The sequence below is a fragment of the Tetranychus urticae genome, chromosome 3 (assembly GCF_039701765.1).
Source record: "Tetranychus urticae isolate SD_2017Ah chromosome 3, NJAU_TeUrti_SD_1.0, whole genome shotgun sequence".
Classification (NCBI taxonomy): Eukaryota; Metazoa; Arthropoda; class Arachnida; order Trombidiformes; family Tetranychidae; genus Tetranychus; species Tetranychus urticae.
In genome coordinates, this window is record NC_142960.1 from 2,800,295 (window position 1) to 2,819,368 (window position 19,074).

A 19,074-nucleotide genomic window follows, 5' to 3' on the forward strand; every position below is an offset into this window, starting at 1 on the left:
GGGTTAATCATTATTTTTCCAAGTGAGTAAAGCATGGTTGACTCTAATTTCTTAGCCGATCTAACTATTTTTATATCGATCTAACTAGCATAATCAACTATAATTTAATATTAATGAATTTAAGAGTGCCAATAAAACTTCAACTCACCAGGAAACTCAGAGTTAATTCCATTGGATAAAAATTTAAAAGTCTTGTGAAGCCACGCCAGTGTTACCAATCCTAGGACCTTACCTTTATTTCTTTAAGGCATATGTTAAAATATTAGTTGAAGTTGAGATTGAACCTTATTTAAAAGCATAAAATTGAGTCAAATTGTAACGTTGAAAGATTTTGCTCTTAATCTGAAACTCGAAGTTTTACAAGAACCTGATTGACTGAGATGAGCTTCTATATATTCGTAAATGGTACTGAAGCAGGGCATCAATACTGTGCTTTTTGCTTTGAAATTCACTCAGTTTGGTCACAAAACGCAATATATTGCATGAGTGGTTCAGCTATAAAGAAAACCCCCTTTACAAACAATAAATCATGAATCAAGGTAAAAGATAAGTTAGATTAAAGATAAGTTTGTTATTGTTAAACTTCATAAGATGGGAATGAAGATTAAATCCACTATCACGTCAAAATTAACGAGAAATTCGACGATTACTTGGAAAAATTCCTTATTCCCAGTGTGGTCTAACCTTTGTGTTTTCAGATGAGAATTGAAAATATTCTAATTTGATAAGTAATATCTTTCTTTGTTATGTTGATTTCACAGGAACGAGGTTGAATGTTACAACAAAAACAAGCAACGATTTGATCACAATTTGAAAGTTTATTGAAAATGTTCAACATAAAATCGACAGACTATGATATCTTATTACTGTCTGACCCATGTTCTCTAGTTATTTAAGTTGCTTGCTTTCAACCCTGCGACAGATCTACGTAGTCAATTGAAATCTTATGAAAACATGCACAATTTCTTCAACTATCAACAGCTAAAAATCAAATTGAACTACGATAAGTAAACGCTTATTCGTCCACATATTTGTCATGAAATTAATTTCAGAAGAAAAAATCGTTAGCAAATGATCGGTACAGCTTTGCATGAAGTGATTAATTTGATCCTAAAAACTGGCCAATTCCCATTGCAACATACTTTCTGGCAATAATAAATTATCGTTAATCAAACTCTTTACCCCTTGGATACACATTTAAATCTTTCCAACCAAAGGAATGAAGAATTTTTTCCAGGAATCAATAATCGAATTTCTCGTTAAATTTGAGATGATAGTGACGATAATCTTCACATCCTTCTCATGAAATTTACAAATAACAGACTTAACGTAGATCTATATATATCTAACTTATCTTTTCAACGTGATTTCAATATTTATTGTTTGAAAATAGTTTTATTCATTGGTGAGTCATGTTGGACAATCGATACAATACAAGTGCATGTACTGTGCAGAGTGAATGTGTCATGAAATAGAGTATAAAAAGCGATGAAATGAAACACATTAGCATTAGTTATTCTACAAGTTTCATTAACAAACATTCATTCAATTTTTCGTGCAGAAACTATTATAATATGAAAATGATCGCCACTCTCATCCTGGTCTTTGCTATTGCTTCTTCAACTCTTGCTCAATGCCCAGTTCCTCCAACTGTCCCTGTCTCTGATGTTGCCAAAGTACGTTTATAATTATTTAATAAATTTAGCCAATACTTTAAACTGCATCCATTAATTTGGTGTTTCATTGTTTAGATTGCCGGCCGATGGTATCAAATTGCTGGACCAACTTTTTCTGGAACCGAAAATCAACCAAAATGTGTTACCGCGGATTTCACTCCAAAAAAGGATGGAAACTTCAATCTTACAATGAACGCAACTGATCCAGAGTAAGTAGACACAATCAATTGAGTTTAATTGTTTGTAATGCAAATTATTAATCCATCGTCTAGTGGCTCAAAGAATTATGGTGTTGGTTTAGTCGAACGTACTGATAATCAGAATTTACTTAAACTTCACACATCACCATACAGTAAGTAGTTTTGTCTGCTTTACTTTCATCATTTGTATCATACATTCGTTAATTTAACAATAGATGTGAATAAGAGCATCATTTTTCATTGCAATCAATAATGATTTTGATTATTATTTTCATATTTACAGCTACGTCATCTTCAATTAACGTCTATTTGGTCGATACTGATTTCGATAATTATCTAGCTGCTTATATTTGCTTCCTTGATCCTTCTCAATCTCCAGTTCGTAAGTATTATATCTCTCAATTTGATAAACTCAATGATTATGCAAATCGATTCGACTGATGATAATTCAACTTTCATTATTATCACAGAAACTGGTGTCATCTTATCCAGGGCTAACACCATGGATGCTGAAAAGTATGCTGAACTGACCGATTTGTTGATTAATAAAGCTGGTGTCTCTACCGATTACTTCATAGCAACAAACCAAAAAGACTGCCAATATTGATTGACCAGTTTATTAAAAAATGATGCCCAATGCTGATACAAATCCAATTTACAATGCAATAATTGATTACTTTAAAATAAACAATTAATACCTTAAATAAATATATATTTCATTGCATAATCAAAGAATGTCATAAATACTGTAAGCACCAAAATGTAGAAAGTGAAGGGTCAAATAGAGGAACAAATAGCCAAATCTTACGTGTTTTGAGTTTTAACAAAGGAAGTAAGCGAGGTCATTCTAATAAAAATTTATCATAAAACAATTAGTTTTATGAGTGTTTAATTGTCTCGAAATCTTTCGGTTAGCAAATCAAAGATAAACTAGAATTTCAATTTTTACATATGAAGCATTGTAAGACACAAAACAAAGTGTAGCAAGAGGCCTCGCGGGATATTATAGCTTTCCCATCGATCTATACATACCGATCGACAATAAATAACTTATACGCTAATGAAAAGACGACGAACTATATTGTCTGTTAACGAGAAGAAATCAATGACACACTAAACATTGAAATCGGTTCGCGTTGAAACCAGGAATACATAATTTACTTTTCAAATGAATTTTATTGAAGACTCAAGATGATAATATCATGCTTTTCGTTCACCTTATGGTGGATAGACACATAAAACGATAAAATCATAGTTTAGTTAATATTTTCTTTAAGATGAGTGACAGTCAATAAGTTTTTGATATCGTCGACCGAGATTTGTTTGTTAGTTCCAAAGAATACTTCTTTAGATGAGTCAAGCATGTTGAATCCATTAGTTGAGAAGACTCCATCAATTCCAGATCCTACCTTGAAATCAAGCCAAACGAATAAAGCTGGATAATCGGTGGATAAATTGATTTTATAAATGTTTGAATAACTGCTGAGTGATTTTTTGCCAGCATCGCTGTCGTCTTTTGAAACATCATTGATCTTAATGTTACTTTGTTTAAGGTTCAATTCCTTGGGCTTGGCCAATAGAAGGAAATTTTCACCAGAATTGAAATCAGCTACTGATGATTGGACAGTGTTGTATTTAAGTTCAACAACACAGTTCTTCAAATCAGAACTAACAGCTTCACTCAATTTTTTATCATAAACCACGGTGGCTTTGAAACTACATAGAGAATAGCAAAAAAAATGAAATCAATTGACTTGAATAGATTTGATGATAAACAATTTACCTGTCAACATCATTAGTTTGGTCTGCAATTGTTTGTTTGTTGAATGAATCAAGTTGATGAACATTAATAGTAACGGCAACGTTGACTTTACCAGAAACATCGTTATTAATAACAGCTTTCAATTGATCATTTTCTGTATAAAGTTGTCCAAATACAGGCTTGTATGAATCTCTGAGGAAATATTGAGCCATCTTCCATTTAGCAGTTCCAAATTCAATGGTTGACCAACCAGAAGCAACCCAAATATCATTGAAGATCCAATACATGGCACCCCAAGTAAACCCAGATCCATCAGCAGTATTGATTTCACGATTTCGAAGGAAAAATTCCATTTCACGCTTATTAGCAACAGCTTGAAGAATTTGAGATAAATAAGTCATCTTGAGATAACCATTTTTACCAGTTTCAGTTGGTTTTCCCATATAATAGTCAACCATTGTCTCAATTTCCTTAAGACGATCACCACTAGCTCGATGCTCTAACCATCCACTGAAAGGATAGACAAGCTCGGATTCGGGAACTGATGTAGCATACGATTCATAAGATGGCAATGATTCGAAACCAAATTCTGAGATGAATCGAGCAGCAGGGTAATTCTTTTGTTCCCAAGCATCAGCTTCATGGTAATAGAAGTGAATATCACCATAGAAATGATCATCAGCGTTACTCGAGAAACCTCCATTTTGTTCAGTGAAAGCTCCATTGGATGGACTTGAAACAACATATGGACGAGTGGTGTCATATTTAAAAACAATTGTTTTTATGGTTTCTGTGTACAACTTCTTAAAGTCTTCAACATAGGTTGAGTATTTATCTTCCAATCTGGGCCACCACCAATGTGTACCAATGGCCAATTCATTTTCGTTGCTTCCAGACCAGATAGCAATACTTGGATGATGAGCCAATCTGGTAACTTGTTGTTCAACTTCAACCTTAACATTATCCAAAAACTCTGGATCAGTAGGATAAGTAGCACAAACAAACATGAAATCTTGCCATATAAGAAGACCCATTTCATCAGCTAAATCGTAAAAGTAATCAGTTTGATAGATTCCTCCACCCCAGATACGAAGCATGTTTTGTTGAGAGTCAACAGCGGCTTGTAAAGTCTTCTTAACGTAATCCTTGTCTCGGTTTTCATTCTCAGTGTGGACTGATGTTGGGTAGAAGTTAGATCCCTTGATATAGAAAGGTTCTCCATTTACTTCGAATCGGAATGAAAGTCCAGGGTAATCTTTTCCATCTACCTTTGGAATCTCTTGGATCAATTTAATTTCCCTGAATCCAGTTCTTTTTACCATTGATTGTTGCTTAGATCCATCTGATGGCTTAAGAGTAACTTTAACATTGTACAAGGTACGAGGTCGAGCTACAATTTGATTGTTTTGCACATATGTAGCTCCATTTGGCCACCATTTACCAACACGAGATTTTTCAACAGGAATGCTAGAAATACGATAAGTATCGGTAGATGAATCAGTATTGATGGATCCACTGTAAATAGTCAACTCCTTTTCGTAGTTGGGATCATTAGTTGAAAGGGTAACTTCAACATTGACTTGTTTACCAGACTCTGGTCGAGATAAAGCTAAACTCAAGTCAACAGACCATTTATTTTCATCTAATGATGTAATTGTAGTCCAGAAGTTTTCCAATTTATTTGTGGATTCGATAATCTCAATTTCAACAGGCAAGTAAATACCACTGGTACGGAAAGCAGGTCCCCATCCCCACATCATCTTTCGGATAAAGCTAGCATGACATTCACCATAATCTGAACCATCAGGGAAACATTGAGGAACCATATCGTAACCATATTGACCCTTGAATTTATTGTATTGCTCTTGAGCATAAGCGTAGGGATTGTATACCTCAATCTTGATACTGTTTGAGCCAGCCTTTAGTTTATCATTAACCTTGAATCGATATCGTCTGAACATATTGTTGGTGTCCCCAACAACTTGATCATTGATGTAGACCTTTGAAACAGTGTCAATACCATGAGCAACGAGGTAAATTTCATTGGAAGATTTAAGATCATCACTGCTGACTATAAGTAAAGATAGAGGAAAAGTAACGAAAGGTAATTCATTGAAAAAGCTAACCGTTTCATTGTACTTACCATCGAAATTTCTTGTCCATGTCCACAATTTCTTGGACCAAACACGTTGGTTGTAATCATCATAACCATAGTTTGGATCACCAATGATTCCATGATCAACAAGCTCTGTATACAATCCACCAGGAACAGTAGCGCCATCGATTACATCTAAAAAAGACCGTTAAAAGAGTTAACCAGAGCTGATTAGCGGTAAAATTTAATGTTTCATTACTTACATTGTCCAGAATCATCTTTTAGATTCCAATCACTAGAATTCAAGGAAATAATTTTTCCCGAACATTGGAAAATTGAATTAACAATAATCAAACAAATAAGTCCGATCATGATTAACTTTTTTGTAACTTGTATCTACCAATATAACTTGGTATTATGATTAGAATCATGATTTTGTTCGAGCTTTTAAATACTAGATATCGAGTAAGAAGTAGATACAAATGCTACAAAAATTACAAAAAATACAAAAATGTCAATCTTTCCAATCATTTTACAAAAAGTCAAAAATAACTTTTATAACTCGAATCATTTTAATAAAACAATAAACATGCATGAATGGCGATGAAATGTTCATTGTAATACATCTTGAACAAAACAATTTTCATTCAATCATCAAAAATAAAAATTGATAACAGCAATGTGTTGATGAAACATTGACAGACTAAAGTCGTCACCACACTGCCTATTGGATGTATTACAATTTGTTGATCATTTGTGCAGAAATGTCAACCATAAGGTCTGTGACTTAATTTGATGCTTACGATAATCGTTAGTTAAATTGTGTTGAAAGTTTCATCAGGCAAGGATGGCATGAAAAAATTATATTTTTTGTGTTTCATTGTTTTCTTTGACTAACCTTGAAGATCAATTGACGCAAGTGAGGATATTTTTTTTATTCATTCAAACTTTTTATTATTTTCAAATCGGTGAAATATATAATAAATCGAACCAATGATGGCTATAGGCTGTTTAAAGCATTTTTGAACACGGTTTTGACAATTTTGTCATTCTTTTGCCAGTATAATTATGTTAAATACTCAATTTTTAGTTTATTTGTTGCAGATTAAAAACTTAATCCTTCTGATAAAGATCTAGAACTAACAATCGCGTTGAAGGCTGACATTCAGGCTTTAATAAAGCAATCGACAAATTCAAATATTTAACTATTCATTGAAGCTTCAGTTAAGCAACAGTAGGATTGAGATGTCCGGGTCTGGGACGAATAAATTAAAGACAATTTTTATATAAAAAATAAGCTTTTTTATTGTTTTTTTTTGCTTAAATGAGTTCTTTTTTACAAATGGCAGCTCTGCTCGAGCTCTCGTGCTCGGGCTTCAGCCCATCGATTATTTCGTGCTAGGAATTCCTCTTGAGGCCTCCAAAATGCTTATCGCATTTTAAGTCAATCTTTTCAAAAAAGAATCAATGCCATTTCTTTCGGCCATAAGTTCGTTTTTTTCTTCTTCTAAAATTGCTATTTCAGCATTTTTTGTTTCTATTTCTTTATTTAGATTGTTATCCAGTAGATTTCCCACCCTGTTATGTGTTCCTTCAAAAATTTTCGACAACTCCTCAATTTCTTGTACTAGTTCTAATCTATCTTCTTTGGCTTCTTTTATATATTTCTTTCTGAACGGCATATTTCTCTTTGTACATCTTTGCACTTTCTATCTTTTCTTTCGCGGTGTTCACTGTTCTCTTAAGCCAATATGGGACCTCAATGTCTTTGGATCCCACGAAAGATAATATTCTATCTAAGGCGGCAGTCAGAGGTATCGAATCTCTTTAGCAATAAACAAATAAATAATTAGATAAAAAGAAATAAACTTCAATTAAATTAAATCCTCACCTTGAATTTGGCATAGTGATTGTGGAAATGGAAATTGTTTCCAATTATTTGTCGCAGACCCGGCAAGATGGTGTCCCAAACCCGGACATCTCAATACTACCAGCAACAAAATGATTATGAAATCCAAATTCTGATGTCAGAACATGGAACAAGACCATTTAAAAACCAAAAATATGAGCCCTGTTCGGCTCACTAGTGAGTTATAATTGTATTGAACAAGTGTTAGAGACGACACAATTCGTTCGTCTGCAACGTGTTTTAATCAAGAAAAAAGTGTATTTTATACATGACACAGCTATGATAAATCTGTGCTTCGCTTTGTTGATTAATCAAATCAGAAGATTCATTTGGCCTTTCAAATTCTACATGTCAAGTGTGTTTAGCATCACCTATTGAGTTGATTTGTAGCCTTAGCATATTGTTTTGAAACATGATGCCAGTCTACTTTAACCATGATTAACAGATTCGTAACCACGGAATGACCAAGATCTAATTTCACAAATTACAACACTTTATCTCACAAGGGATGTCCAAGGTCTGATCAATCGATATCGAGCATTCATTGTTAGCTATCGGTAGATTAGACCTTCTCGAAGACCAATAAAGCGAAATTAGCTGCCCACTTTTCGATTTCGGCATTTTATCGTTTTTTTCTAGAAAAATTTGTATGCTTTTCTATGAGGGTTTGTATTTGTTTTTTATTAAAGTGAACTTTTTATTGCACAACAATAACATTTATTGGATGCATCTTATAAAACAAATACGAATCCCCATAGAAAAGCATACAAATTTTTTTAGAAAAAAAACGATAAAATGCCGAAATCGAAAAGTGGGAAGCTAATTTCGCTTTATTGGTCTTCGAGAAGGTCTAATCTACCGATAGCTAACAATGAATTTTTGATATCGATTGATCAGACCTTTGACGTCCCTTGTTAGTTCTAGTGAATTCAATGTACCTTTGAATGAAAAAGAGGCAGTGTCTGGTTTATATTCTAGCTTTAGATGGAAATGATTAAACAAATAAGATACCATGTTAACGTAAAAGAATAGCTAATTGATAATTTAGTCGACCTTAGTACCGTCAAAATTGAAGGTCAAAGAGTTTGAAAGCTGTTATCTAATACAAATATTTTCAACGAGTTATGCTAATAAACTTTATTATTAATTCGAGATATTGGTTCACTTGATCACCACATTCAAAACTCTGATGGGTGATTTGAAAAATTAAAACTTTAAATTGACTTCATTTTCATGGCTTCTGAAAAGGGAAAATAAATGGAAAGATTCTACTAACTCTAATTCAACTGAATTTGTTATTCATATCATTATTGATCAGCATGAAAGACTCAATTCAACTAAAGGTGTTTCCGATGAAAAATTTATTGAGATAGAATCCGATTCAATGTCAATAAATTCTGACGTTTTGTGACGTCACAATGGATTTTTCCGGTGAAATGTTAATTGGATTTACTTCCGGTGACTTCTTTTGACCTGTGAATGTTTTTTTCAGCCGTTAGATCATTTTTAGGACAAATTAAGTCCAAAAATGTCGATGTAAATTGATCTTAATCGACTTTTTTGGATCTAGATAACTCGATCCATTTTTCATCGGAAACACCCTAAATCCACGAAAAAATAAAAAATCTCTCTTCAGAATTCAAATCTCTGATGAATTAATGAAAAAAGCGACTGGGAAAAATTGCAGAATCCACATTCCATAATATTGAGTGAAGGGAAAACATTTTTGTTGCCTAGATTGATGGTTCATTGAAAATTTTTTTAATGTTGCTGAGCTAATCTGTGAGTGCATGAATTTTGCACCGAATTGTGATATGACTCATGGCTTTTTACAAAAGAAGTTGTCAATCAAATCACTACTAATTTGCCTCCAGTAATTGCGTCTAATGAATGATAAATTCAGTTATCTTTTACTGATGAATTGATGTACAGAAAATTATACGTAAAGCAGATAAGTTAAACAAGATCAATTAACTAACTCTAGTTAATCACAAGCTTTCTCTGAAAAAAATAAAGTTGAACAAAACTAACTAACAGACTGGACTTAAAGATTGATTAGTACCAATAATACTAGATTGGCTCACGCTTAACGGGAAACGAGTTAGTAAAGGTTACCTTAGCAATAGATTGCTATCGATAATTGATGAATTATAATAATTTGGTTTCGGTAACTCTACCATTCAACAGTATGGCAAAAAATACATGGAAAGTGAAATAACTAATCGTTGCTCGTTCTTCTTGAAAGAATAGACGGACTTTGGTGAACTCCACGTACTCGTCCTGCCGTACTGCATTTCTGATGGATTTCCAGCTAAGCTGGTAAGATCGACTGGATATGCGTAGATAAAGACCTAGGTAGCAAAGAATGGATTGTGCCTTAAACTGTTGTCCCAGCTGTCTAACAAACAGTTAACCATGAATAGAAATTACGAGTTTTTACCTTTCTCCGGCTTATATTTATTCGAAAATGAAGTCGACATTAAAAATCTGTTTTCACCCAGAACTTGAAAAAATTCATTTTTTTGCACGATTTGTAATAGCAATAAATATCGGTATTTTTCTTAGTTAAAAGCTAAACAATCAAAATGAAAAAGTGCAACTAAAAATTGAGTATTTAACATAATTATACTGGCAAAAGAATGACAAAATTGTCAAAACCGTGTTCAAAAATGCTTTAAACAGCCTATAGCCATCATTGGTTCGATTTATTATATATTTCACCGATTTGAAAATAATAAAAAGTTTGAATGAATAAAAAAAATATCCTCACTTGCGTCAATTGATCTTCAAGGTTAGTCAAAGAAAACAATGAAACACAAAAAATATAATTTTTTCATGCCATCCTTGCCTGATGAAACTTTCAACACAATTTAACTAACGATTATCGTAAGCATCAAATTAAGTCACAGACCTTATGGTTGACATTTCTGCACAAATGATCAACAAATTGTAATACATCCAATAGGCAGTGTGGTGACGACTTTAGTCTGTCAATGTTTCATCAACACATTGCTGTTATCAATTTTTATTTTTGATGATTGAATGAAAATTGTTTTGTTCAAGATGTATTACAATGAACATTTCATCGCCATTCATGCATGTTTATTGTTTTATTAAAATGATTCGAGTTATAAAAGTTATTTTTGACTTTTTGTAAAATGATTGGAAAGATTGACATTTTTGTATTTTTTGTAATTTTTGTAGCATTTGTATCTACTTCTTACTCGATATCTAGTATTTAAAAGCTCGAACAAAATCATGATTCTAATCATAATACCAAGTTATATTGGTAGATACAAGTTACAAAAAAGTTAATCATGATCGGACTTATTTGTTTGATTATTGTTAATTCAATTTTCCAATGTTCGGGAAAAATTATTTCCTTGAATTCTAGTGATTGGAATCTAAAAGATGATTCTGGACAATGTAAGTAATGAAACATTAAATTTTACCGCTAATCAGCTCTGGTTAACTCTTTTAACGGTCTTTTTTAGATGTAATCGATGGCGCTACTGTTCCTGGTGGATTGTATACAGAGCTTGTTGATCATGGAATCATTGGTGATCCAAACTATGGTTATGATGATTACAACCAACGTGTTTGGTCCAAGAAATTGTGGACATGGACAAGAAATTTCGATGGTAAGTACAATGAAACGGTTAGCTTTTTCAATGAATTACCTTTCGTTACTTTTCCTCTATCTTTACTTATAGTCAGCAGTGATGATCTTAAATCTTCCAATGAAATTTACCTCGTTGCTCATGGTATTGACACTGTTTCAAAGGTCTACATCAATGATCAAGTTGTTGGGGACACCAACAATATGTTCAGACGATATCGATTCAAGGTTAATGATAAACTAAAGGCTGGCTCAAACAGTATCAAGATTGAGGTATACAATCCCTACGCTTATGCTCAAGAGCAATACAATAAATTCAAGGGTCAATATGGTTACGATATGGTTCCTCAATGTTTCCCTGATGGTTCAGATTATGGTGAATGTCATGCTAGCTTTATCCGAAAGATGATGTGGGGATGGGGACCTGCTTTCCGTACCAGTGGTATTTACTTGCCTGTTGAAATTGAGATTATCGAATCCACAAATAAATTGGAAAACTTCTGGACTACAATTACATCATTAGATGAAAATAAATGGTCTGTTGACTTGAGTTTAGCTTTATCTCGACCAGAGTCTGGTAAACAAGTCAATGTTGAAGTTACCCTTTCAACTAATGATCCCAACTACGAAAAGGAGTTGACTATTTACAGTGGATCCATCAATACTGATTCATCTACCGATACTTATCGTATTTCTAGCATTCCTGTTGAAAAATCTCGTGTTGGTAAATGGTGGCCAAATGGAGCTACATATGTGCAAAACAATCAAATTGTAGCTCGACCTCGTACCTTGTACAATGTTAAAGTTACTCTTAAGCCATCAGATGGATCTAAGCAACAATCAATGGTAAAAAGAACTGGATTCAGGGAAATTAAATTGATCCAAGAGATTCCAAAGGTAGATGGAAAAGATTACCCTGGACTTTCATTCCGATTCGAAGTAAATGGAGAACCTTTCTATATCAAGGGATCTAACTTCTACCCAACATCAGTCCACACTGAGAATGAAAACCGAGACAAGGATTACGTTAAGAAGACTTTACAAGCCGCTGTTGACTCTCAACAAAACATGCTTCGTATCTGGGGTGGAGGAATCTATCAAACTGATTACTTTTACGATTTAGCTGATGAAATGGGTCTTCTTATATGGCAAGATTTCATGTTTGTTTGTGCTACTTATCCTACTGATCCAGAGTTTTTGGATAATGTTAAGGTTGAAGTTGAACAACAAGTTACCAGATTGGCTCATCATCCAAGTATTGCTATCTGGTCTGGAAGCAACGAAAATGAATTGGCCATTGGTACACATTGGTGGTGGCCCAGATTGGAAGATAAATACTCAACCTATGTTGAAGACTTTAAGAAGTTGTACACAGAAACCATAAAAACAATTGTTTTTAAATATGACACCACTCGTCCATATGTTGTTTCAAGTCCATCCAATGGAGCTTTCACTGAACAAAATGGAGGTTTCTCGAGTAACGCTGATGATCATTTCTATGGTGATATTCACTTCTATTACCATGAAGCTGATGCTTGGGAACAAAAGAATTACCCTGCTGCTCGATTCATCTCAGAATTTGGTTTCGAATCATTGCCATCTTATGAATCGTATGCTACATCAGTTCCCGAATCCGAGCTTGTCTATCCTTTCAGTGGATGGTTAGAGCATCGAGCTAGTGGTGATCGTCTTAAGGAAATTGAGACAATGGTTGACTATTATATGGGAAAACCAACTGAAACTGGTAAAAATGGTTATCTCAAGATGACTTATTTATCTCAAATTCTTCAAGCTGTTGCTAATAAGCGTGAAATGGAATTTTTCCTTCGAAATCGTGAAATCAATACTGCTGATGGATCTGGGTTTACTTGGGGTGCCATGTATTGGATCTTCAATGATATTTGGGTTGCTTCTGGTTGGTCAACCATTGAATTTGGAACTGCTAAATGGAAGATGGCTCAATATTTCCTCAGAGATTCATACAAGCCTGTATTTGGACAACTTTATACAGAAAATGATCAATTGAAAGCTGTTATTAATAACGATGTTTCTGGTAAAGTCAACGTTGCCGTTACTATTAATGTTCATCAACTTGATTCATTCAACAAACAAACAATTGCAGACCAAACTAATGATGTTGACAGGTAAATTGTTTATCATCAAATCTATTCAAGTCAATTGATTTCATTTTTTTTGCTATTCTCTATGTAGTTTCAAAGCCACCGTGGTTTATGATAAAAAATTGAGTGAAGCTGTTAGTTCTGATTTGAAGAACTGTGTTGTTGAACTTAAATACAACACTGTCCAATCATCAGTAGCTGATTTCAATTCTGGTGAAAATTTCCTTCTATTGGCCAAGCCCAAGGAATTGAACCTTAAACAAAGTAACATTAAGATCAATGATGTTTCAAAAGACGACAGCGATGCTGGCAAAAAATCACTCAGCAGTTATTCAAACATTTATAAAATCAATTTATCCACCGATTATCCAGCTTTATTCGTTTGGCTTGATTTCAAGGTAGGATCTGGAATTGATGGAGTCTTCTCAACTAATGGATTCAACATGCTTGACTCATCTAAAGAAGTATTCTTTGGAACTAACAAACAAATCTCGGTCGACGATATCAAAAACTTATTGACTGTCACTCATCTTAAAGAAAATATTAACTAAATCATGATTCTATCTGTTTTATATGTTTATCCACCATAAAGTGAACGAAAAGAATGATATTAGCATCTTAATTTTTGAATATAATTCATTTGAAAAGTTAATTATGTACAGGGTGTTAGAAAATTGACTGCCGGTGTTTAAACTTGCATAGAATCTGAACGAATAGGAATTTTCTTAAGATCTTCATATCATTCGAAAGAGCAATTATCGCGATGACCTCGTTTACTTTCTTCTTTAGTTGCTGACAGTCAAAACTCAAAACACGTAAGATTTGGCTATTTGTTCCTCTATTTGACCCTTCACTTTCTACATTTCGGTGCTTACAGTATTTTAGACATTCTTTGATTATGCAATGAAATATATATTTATTTAAAGTATAAATTGTTTAGTTTAAGGATACATTGAAAATTGGAAATTTGTATCAGCATTGATCATCATTTTTTAATAAACTGGTCAATCAATATTGGCAGTCTTTTTGGTTTGTTGCTATGAAGTAATCGGTAGAGACACCAGCTTTATTAATCAACAAATCGGTCAGTTCAGCATACTTTTCAGCATCCATGGTGTTAGCCCTGGATAAGATGACACCAGTTTCTGTGATGATAATGAAAGTTGAGTTATCATTAGTCAAATTGATTTGCATAAAGAGACATTGAGTTTATCAAATTGAAAGATACTTACGAACTGGAGATTGCGAAGAATCAAGGAGGCAAATATAAGCAGCTAGATAATTATCGAAATCAGTATCGACCAAATAGACGTTAATTGAAGATGACGTAGCTGTAAATATGAAAATATTAATCAAAATAATTATTGATTGCAATGAAAATAATTTTCGTATTTGCATCTATTGTTAAATTAACGAATGTATGATACAAATGATGAAAAGTAAAGCAGACAAAACTACTTACTGGATGGTGATGTGTGAAGCTTGAGTAAATTCTGATTATCAGTACGTTCGACTAAACCAACACCATAATTCTTTGAGCCACTAGACGATGGATTAATAATTTGCATTACAAACAATTAAACTCAATTGATTGTGTCTACTTACTCTGGATCAGTTGCATTCATTGTAAGATTGAAGTTTCCATCCTTTTTTGGAGTGAAATCCGCGGTAACACATTTTGGTTGATTTTCGGTTCCAGAAAAAGTTGGTCCAGCAATTTGATACCATCGGCCGGCAATCTAAACAATGAAACACCAAATTAATGGATGCAGTTTAAAGTATTGGCTAAATTTATTAAATAATTATAAACGTACTTTGGCAACATCAGAGACAGGGACAGTTGGAGGAACTGGGCATTGAGCAAGAGTTGAAGAAGCAACAGCAAAGACAATGAAGAGAGTGGCGATCATTTTCATATTATAATAGTTTTTGCAGAGAAAAATTGACTGAATGTTTGTTAGTGAAACTTGTTGATTAACTGATGCTAATGTGTTTAATTTCATCGCTTTTTATACTTCATTTCATGACACATTCACTCTGTACAGTACATGCACTTGTATTGTATCGATTGTCCAACCTGAGTCACCAATGAATAAAATTATTGCAAACAATAAATATTGAAATCACGGTGAAAAGATAAGTTAGATCTAGATCTACGATAAGTCTGTTATTTGTAAATTTCATGAGAAGGATGTGAAGATTATATTCACTATCATCTCATATTTAATGAGAAATTCGATTATTGATTCCTGGAAAAAATTCTTCATACCCTTTGGTTTGAAGTATTAAATGTGTATCCAAGGGGCAAAGAGTTTGGTTAACGATAATCTAATATTATTGCATTATCTAATTTAAAGTATGTTGCAATGGAAATCGACCAGTTTTTAGGATTTCTTGACAAATAAGTGGACGAATAAGTGTTTACTTATCGTAGTTAAATTTGATTTTCAGCTCATGATGGTTGAAGAGATTGTGCATGTTTTCATAGGATTTTATTGCCTGTAACAAGCAACATTCTACCTTGTTCCTGTGAAATCAACAATCAAAGAAAGATATTACTTATCAAATTACAATATTTTCAATTCTCATCTGAAAACACAAAGGTTAGACCACACTGGGAATAAGGAATTTTTCCAAGTAATCGTCGAATTTCTCGTTAATTTTGACATGATAGTGGATTTAATCTTCATTCCCATCTTATGAAGTTTAACAATAACAAACTTATCTTCAATCTAACTTATCTTTTACCTTGATTCATGATTTATTGTTTGTAAAAAGGGTTTTCTTCATATTCAAAATAAAAAAGACAAAAAATGGCGCGAAATAAGTCAAAAGAAAGAAAAACTATTTCGAGTTTGTTAAGATGATAATTTCATGATTTTCGCCAACTTATGGCGTCAAGTCACAACATTTCCCTGTTTCGCTGAAACCATTCTGATGAAACCATGTTTTAGCTCATATTGAATGAGAAATAAACAATTAATTTACACTGGAAAATCAAATGTTCAAGTTATCTAGTCTTGTTTTAACCTTATGTCCACTATTTTCACTACATCAACACCTAATTCAATAAGTTTAGCACCAAAGCCAAAATTGTTTTAACTCGAAGATCGAGAAATGTTTCTTCATCAAACAAAAATGTTTGCTTTTTCAGTAAATGAATCAGCCTTTTCAATTTACACCTTAACTTTATTAGTTATGGCCTATGTCGATAGGCATTGGATGAGATGAGAAGAAAAGATAGTAAAGTATAATAAAATAAAGATATGCAATCGTTTATTCAAAAAGAAATATTTTTTTAGATTCAGAAACTTATGTTACTCATGCTTCCGTCGAAAATTGATTTCGATTAAACTAATATTATCGGCGTAATTAGATGTGTCTCTCCAACAACCTTTTGGAGCCAATTCTCGGATCTTGTCATCGTATAAACTAACATCAGTGAATAGATCTGGCTTTTCAGAAGATAAACAACGAGAAGTAACTCCAGTAAGGTAAAATCTTAAATTTAATTCTTGCGCCATGTAGGGTCCTTTAGGGCATTGATTATCCACTTTGTCATAATCCATAACACAGAAGTGAGTTTGGGTAGCAGGAGAAGAACACTCAGAATCTAAATTGAAAACAGATTTATCAAGAATCCTAAAGAATGAAGCAACATGAATTTTATTTTCAATCAACTTACTTGACAAGGGATAAAGGAGCTTTTCAATATTTTTACCAGCTTTTGGACTTATAAGGTTAATTGCAGGCAGATGCATATTATCTGGTTTTCGTAAGCAAATTGGGTTGAATTGAGAGCCAACTGGAGAAGCCAAAGTCAATACAGCGAAATCATAGGCACCAGTCTTCTTGTTATATCGCTCATCAATCCAAATGGATGAGATTGACTTTGTTGAGTTATCGTTTGTGCGAGCTCTGAGTGATGCTGCCTTTGAACCGGAAAGGCAATGAGCAGCAATAGCGACATGTTGATCATCAATCAATGCAATCAATCAATCCACAAGATTTGCGATTTTTATTTCTTACAAGGGATGCATGGTAGGTGATACGAAGATTTTGAACTTTTGCAGGGTTTAAAATATTCTAATGGGTAAGATATGACCCTTTGTCAAGCCTTTCGTTTTGGAAATTCTCAGTTTCAAAGTTACAGGGTGTCAAAGTTGTTTTTACTTAGGTTAATATGCTTAATGCTAGTAATGTCGATCTATGATAAAATGGTAAAATATGTTTTTTAACAAATCCATATTGCTTTCAATAGTTTTAATCTATGCAAAAGTTGAAACTTTGACACCCTGTAACTTTGAAAAGGAGAATTTCCGAAACGAAAGGCTTGACAAAGGATCATATCTGACCCATTACAATATTTTAAGCCCAAAAAAAGTTCAAAATCTTCGTATCACCTACCATGCATCCCTTTTTAGTTGAAAGAAAAGAATCACGATATTAAGGTAACAAAATAGAATGAGTAAGATATAAATTGTGATACTTACTCAATAACCAAATACCAAGGGAATCGAGACAACTTGCCTTCAGGAGCTGTGTAACCAGTAGCCTGACCACAGTCTAAACAAAATCATGAGTTATTTTATCATAATTTTCAATGTTATCAGTTGCTTTATTGTTTCACTGACTTACCACATGCGAAGGACTGATTGATCAAAAGGACGAAGATGGAAGCAAACAAAGTTAAACTCATTGTAACAGTTGAGTTATTAGGATTTTTATTGATACTTGGAATTAAACTGTTGACGATACTTTAGCTTTTGCTAGAATGATTAAGATTCGATAGTAGTTGATTCTTTTATACTAAAATCAATCGGAAACATGATTCTCAGTTAGATGTCCATGTGTACGCTATGCAAAAAACAATGTAAGGGAATCCCTGTATTCCATGATGTACATTTCATTACAAATTCAAAAGCTTTTTCGTATTGGAAGTTTCTCGGATTAATCAAATGCTATCAAAAGAAATGTAACACATCAAATTTAGATGAATAAATTCACCGTGCAACTGTCAATATCATCATTAACATGCTCATCATCTTCGAATTCAACAGAACAATGAAATTTTTAGGTTCGTCGAAAAACAATTTACGTTTTAATTACATATTTGATATAATTGATTAATCGTTTCAAAATAATAATTTTATAATTGTTACATATTTTTTTAATTAAGGTTCGTTTTGATATTTATTTACTATGGAGCTTCACTTTGTCCGACCACAAGCCCTTATCCCACCCTGCTTTAGCTAATACAGTAAAGGTTTAGTCACTAAACGCAAAACTTATATTCCAAATCCAACTCTGATTGCTTCTGCCTTTTCAATTCGGTTTGAGAAACCCGTTTGTCTAAATGCTCTGAGAACTTGACTAAACAATATGCGAACTGTCGAAACATTTTGAGAAGAGTAACTGGTTTTACGACCGACTTAAGATTTTGTCTAAACATTTTGAGAAGCAGACTATAAACATTATGGGAACTTGTCTAAAGTTATCGAGAAATGCTGTAATACATTATTAAATTATACATACTGTATTAAATGAATGAGTTCATCGAAAAACTTTAGTTCACGATTGTGATCGAACCTTGCTATGCTTGTAATGTGTCCTAAAATCTTTAATGTCTGCTTTCAGAATATTAAATTTATTTTCAAAAAGACAAAGGTAAGTTTTTTGTGATACAAGTCTTT

General features: G+C 33.1%; 5 protein-coding genes across 5 annotated transcripts; 2 read left to right on the forward strand and 3 right to left on the reverse strand.

The window, feature by feature from the left end:
- The first annotated feature begins 1,520 nt into the window (after window positions 1-1,520).
- Window positions 1,521-2,611, forward strand: LOC107365802 (apolipoprotein D). Its single transcript, XM_015933374.3, has 5 exons — window positions 1,521-1,676; window positions 1,752-1,885; window positions 1,949-2,028; window positions 2,160-2,258; window positions 2,347-2,611. The coding sequence occupies exons 1-5, from the start codon at window positions 1,575-1,577 to the stop codon at window positions 2,481-2,483; spliced, it is 552 nt and encodes a 183-aa protein (XP_015788860.3). The 5' UTR covers window positions 1,521-1,574; the 3' UTR covers window positions 2,484-2,611.
- A 421-nt stretch (window positions 2,612-3,032) lies between these two features.
- Window positions 3,033-6,158, reverse strand: LOC107365791 (beta-mannosidase). The gene is made up of 4 exons (XM_015933361.3): window positions 5,997-6,158; window positions 5,782-5,928; window positions 3,660-5,709; window positions 3,033-3,592 (listed from the first exon to the last, which is right to left on the reverse strand). Exons 1-4 carry the CDS (start codon window positions 6,103-6,105, stop codon window positions 3,133-3,135), a joined length of 2,766 nt encoding a protein of 921 aa, XP_015788847.1. The 5' UTR covers window positions 6,106-6,158; the 3' UTR covers window positions 3,033-3,132.
- Window positions 6,159-10,918: 4,760 nt separating this feature from the next.
- On the forward strand, window positions 10,919-14,031 carry LOC107365731 (beta-mannosidase). The gene is made up of 4 exons (XM_089269033.1): window positions 10,919-11,068; window positions 11,137-11,283; window positions 11,356-13,405; window positions 13,473-14,031. The coding sequence occupies exons 1-4, from the start codon at window positions 10,960-10,962 to the stop codon at window positions 13,930-13,932; spliced, it is 2,766 nt and encodes a 921-aa protein (XP_089125159.1). The 5' UTR covers window positions 10,919-10,959; the 3' UTR covers window positions 13,933-14,031.
- Window positions 14,032-14,277: 246 nt separating this feature from the next.
- LOC107365801 (apolipoprotein D) lies at window positions 14,278-15,354 on the reverse strand. The gene is made up of 5 exons (XM_015933373.3): window positions 15,196-15,354; window positions 14,987-15,120; window positions 14,844-14,923; window positions 14,614-14,712; window positions 14,278-14,526 (listed from the first exon to the last, which is right to left on the reverse strand). The coding sequence occupies exons 1-5, from the start codon at window positions 15,295-15,297 to the stop codon at window positions 14,390-14,392; spliced, it is 552 nt and encodes a 183-aa protein (XP_015788859.2). The 5' UTR covers window positions 15,298-15,354; the 3' UTR covers window positions 14,278-14,389.
- Window positions 15,355-16,698: 1,344 nt separating this feature from the next.
- LOC149093166 (uncharacterized) lies at window positions 16,699-17,414 on the reverse strand. Its single transcript, XM_089268804.1, has 2 exons — window positions 17,067-17,414; window positions 16,699-16,994 (listed from the first exon to the last, which is right to left on the reverse strand). Exons 1-2 carry the CDS (start codon window positions 17,140-17,142, stop codon window positions 16,699-16,701), a joined length of 372 nt encoding a protein of 123 aa, XP_089124930.1. The 5' UTR covers window positions 17,143-17,414.
- Between the last annotated feature and the right edge of the window lie 1,660 nt (window positions 17,415-19,074).

Coding starts and splice junctions, on each gene's coding strand:
- LOC107365802 (XM_015933374.3), top strand. CDS start 1,575: ATGAAAATGATCGCCACTCTCATCCTGGTCTTTGCTATTGCTTCTTCA. Junction 1,677..1,751: donor CTGTCTCTGATGTTGCCAAA/GTACGTTTATAA, acceptor TTCATTGTTTAG/ATTGCCGGCCGATGGTATCA. Junction 1,886..1,948: donor ATGAACGCAACTGATCCAGA/GTAAGTAGACAC, acceptor TCCATCGTCTAG/TGGCTCAAAGAATTATGGTG.
- LOC107365791 (XM_015933361.3), bottom strand. CDS start 6,105: ATGATCGGACTTATTTGTTTGATTATTGTTAATTCAATTTTCCAATGT. Junction 5,929..5,996: donor AAAAGATGATTCTGGACAAT/GTAAGTAATGAA, acceptor GGTCTTTTTTAG/ATGTAATCGATGGCGCTACT. Junction 5,710..5,781: donor ATGGACAAGAAATTTCGATG/GTAAGTACAATG, acceptor CTTTACTTATAG/TCAGCAGTGATGATCTTAAA.
- LOC107365731 (XM_089269033.1), top strand. CDS start 10,960: ATGATCGGACTTATTTGTTTGATTATTGTTAATTCAATTTTCCAATGT. Junction 11,069..11,136: donor AAAAGATGATTCTGGACAAT/GTAAGTAATGAA, acceptor GGTCTTTTTTAG/ATGTAATCGATGGCGCTACT. Junction 13,406..13,472: donor CAAACTAATGATGTTGACAG/GTAAATTGTTTA, acceptor TTCTCTATGTAG/TTTCAAAGCCACCGTGGTTT.
- LOC107365801 (XM_015933373.3), bottom strand. CDS start 15,297: ATGAAAATGATCGCCACTCTCTTCATTGTCTTTGCTGTTGCTTCTTCA. Junction 15,121..15,195: donor CTGTCTCTGATGTTGCCAAA/GTACGTTTATAA, acceptor TTCATTGTTTAG/ATTGCCGGCCGATGGTATCA. Junction 14,527..14,613: donor TTCTTCGCAATCTCCAGTTC/GTAAGTATCTTT, acceptor TTATCATCACAG/AAACTGGTGTCATCTTATCC.
- LOC149093166 (XM_089268804.1), bottom strand. CDS start 17,142: ATGCATCTGCCTGCAATTAACCTTATAAGTCCAAAAGCTGGTAAAAAT. Junction 16,995..17,066: donor GCTCCTTTATCCCTTGTCAA/GTAAGTTGATTG, acceptor TTTTCAATTTAG/ATTCTGAGTGTTCTTCTCCT.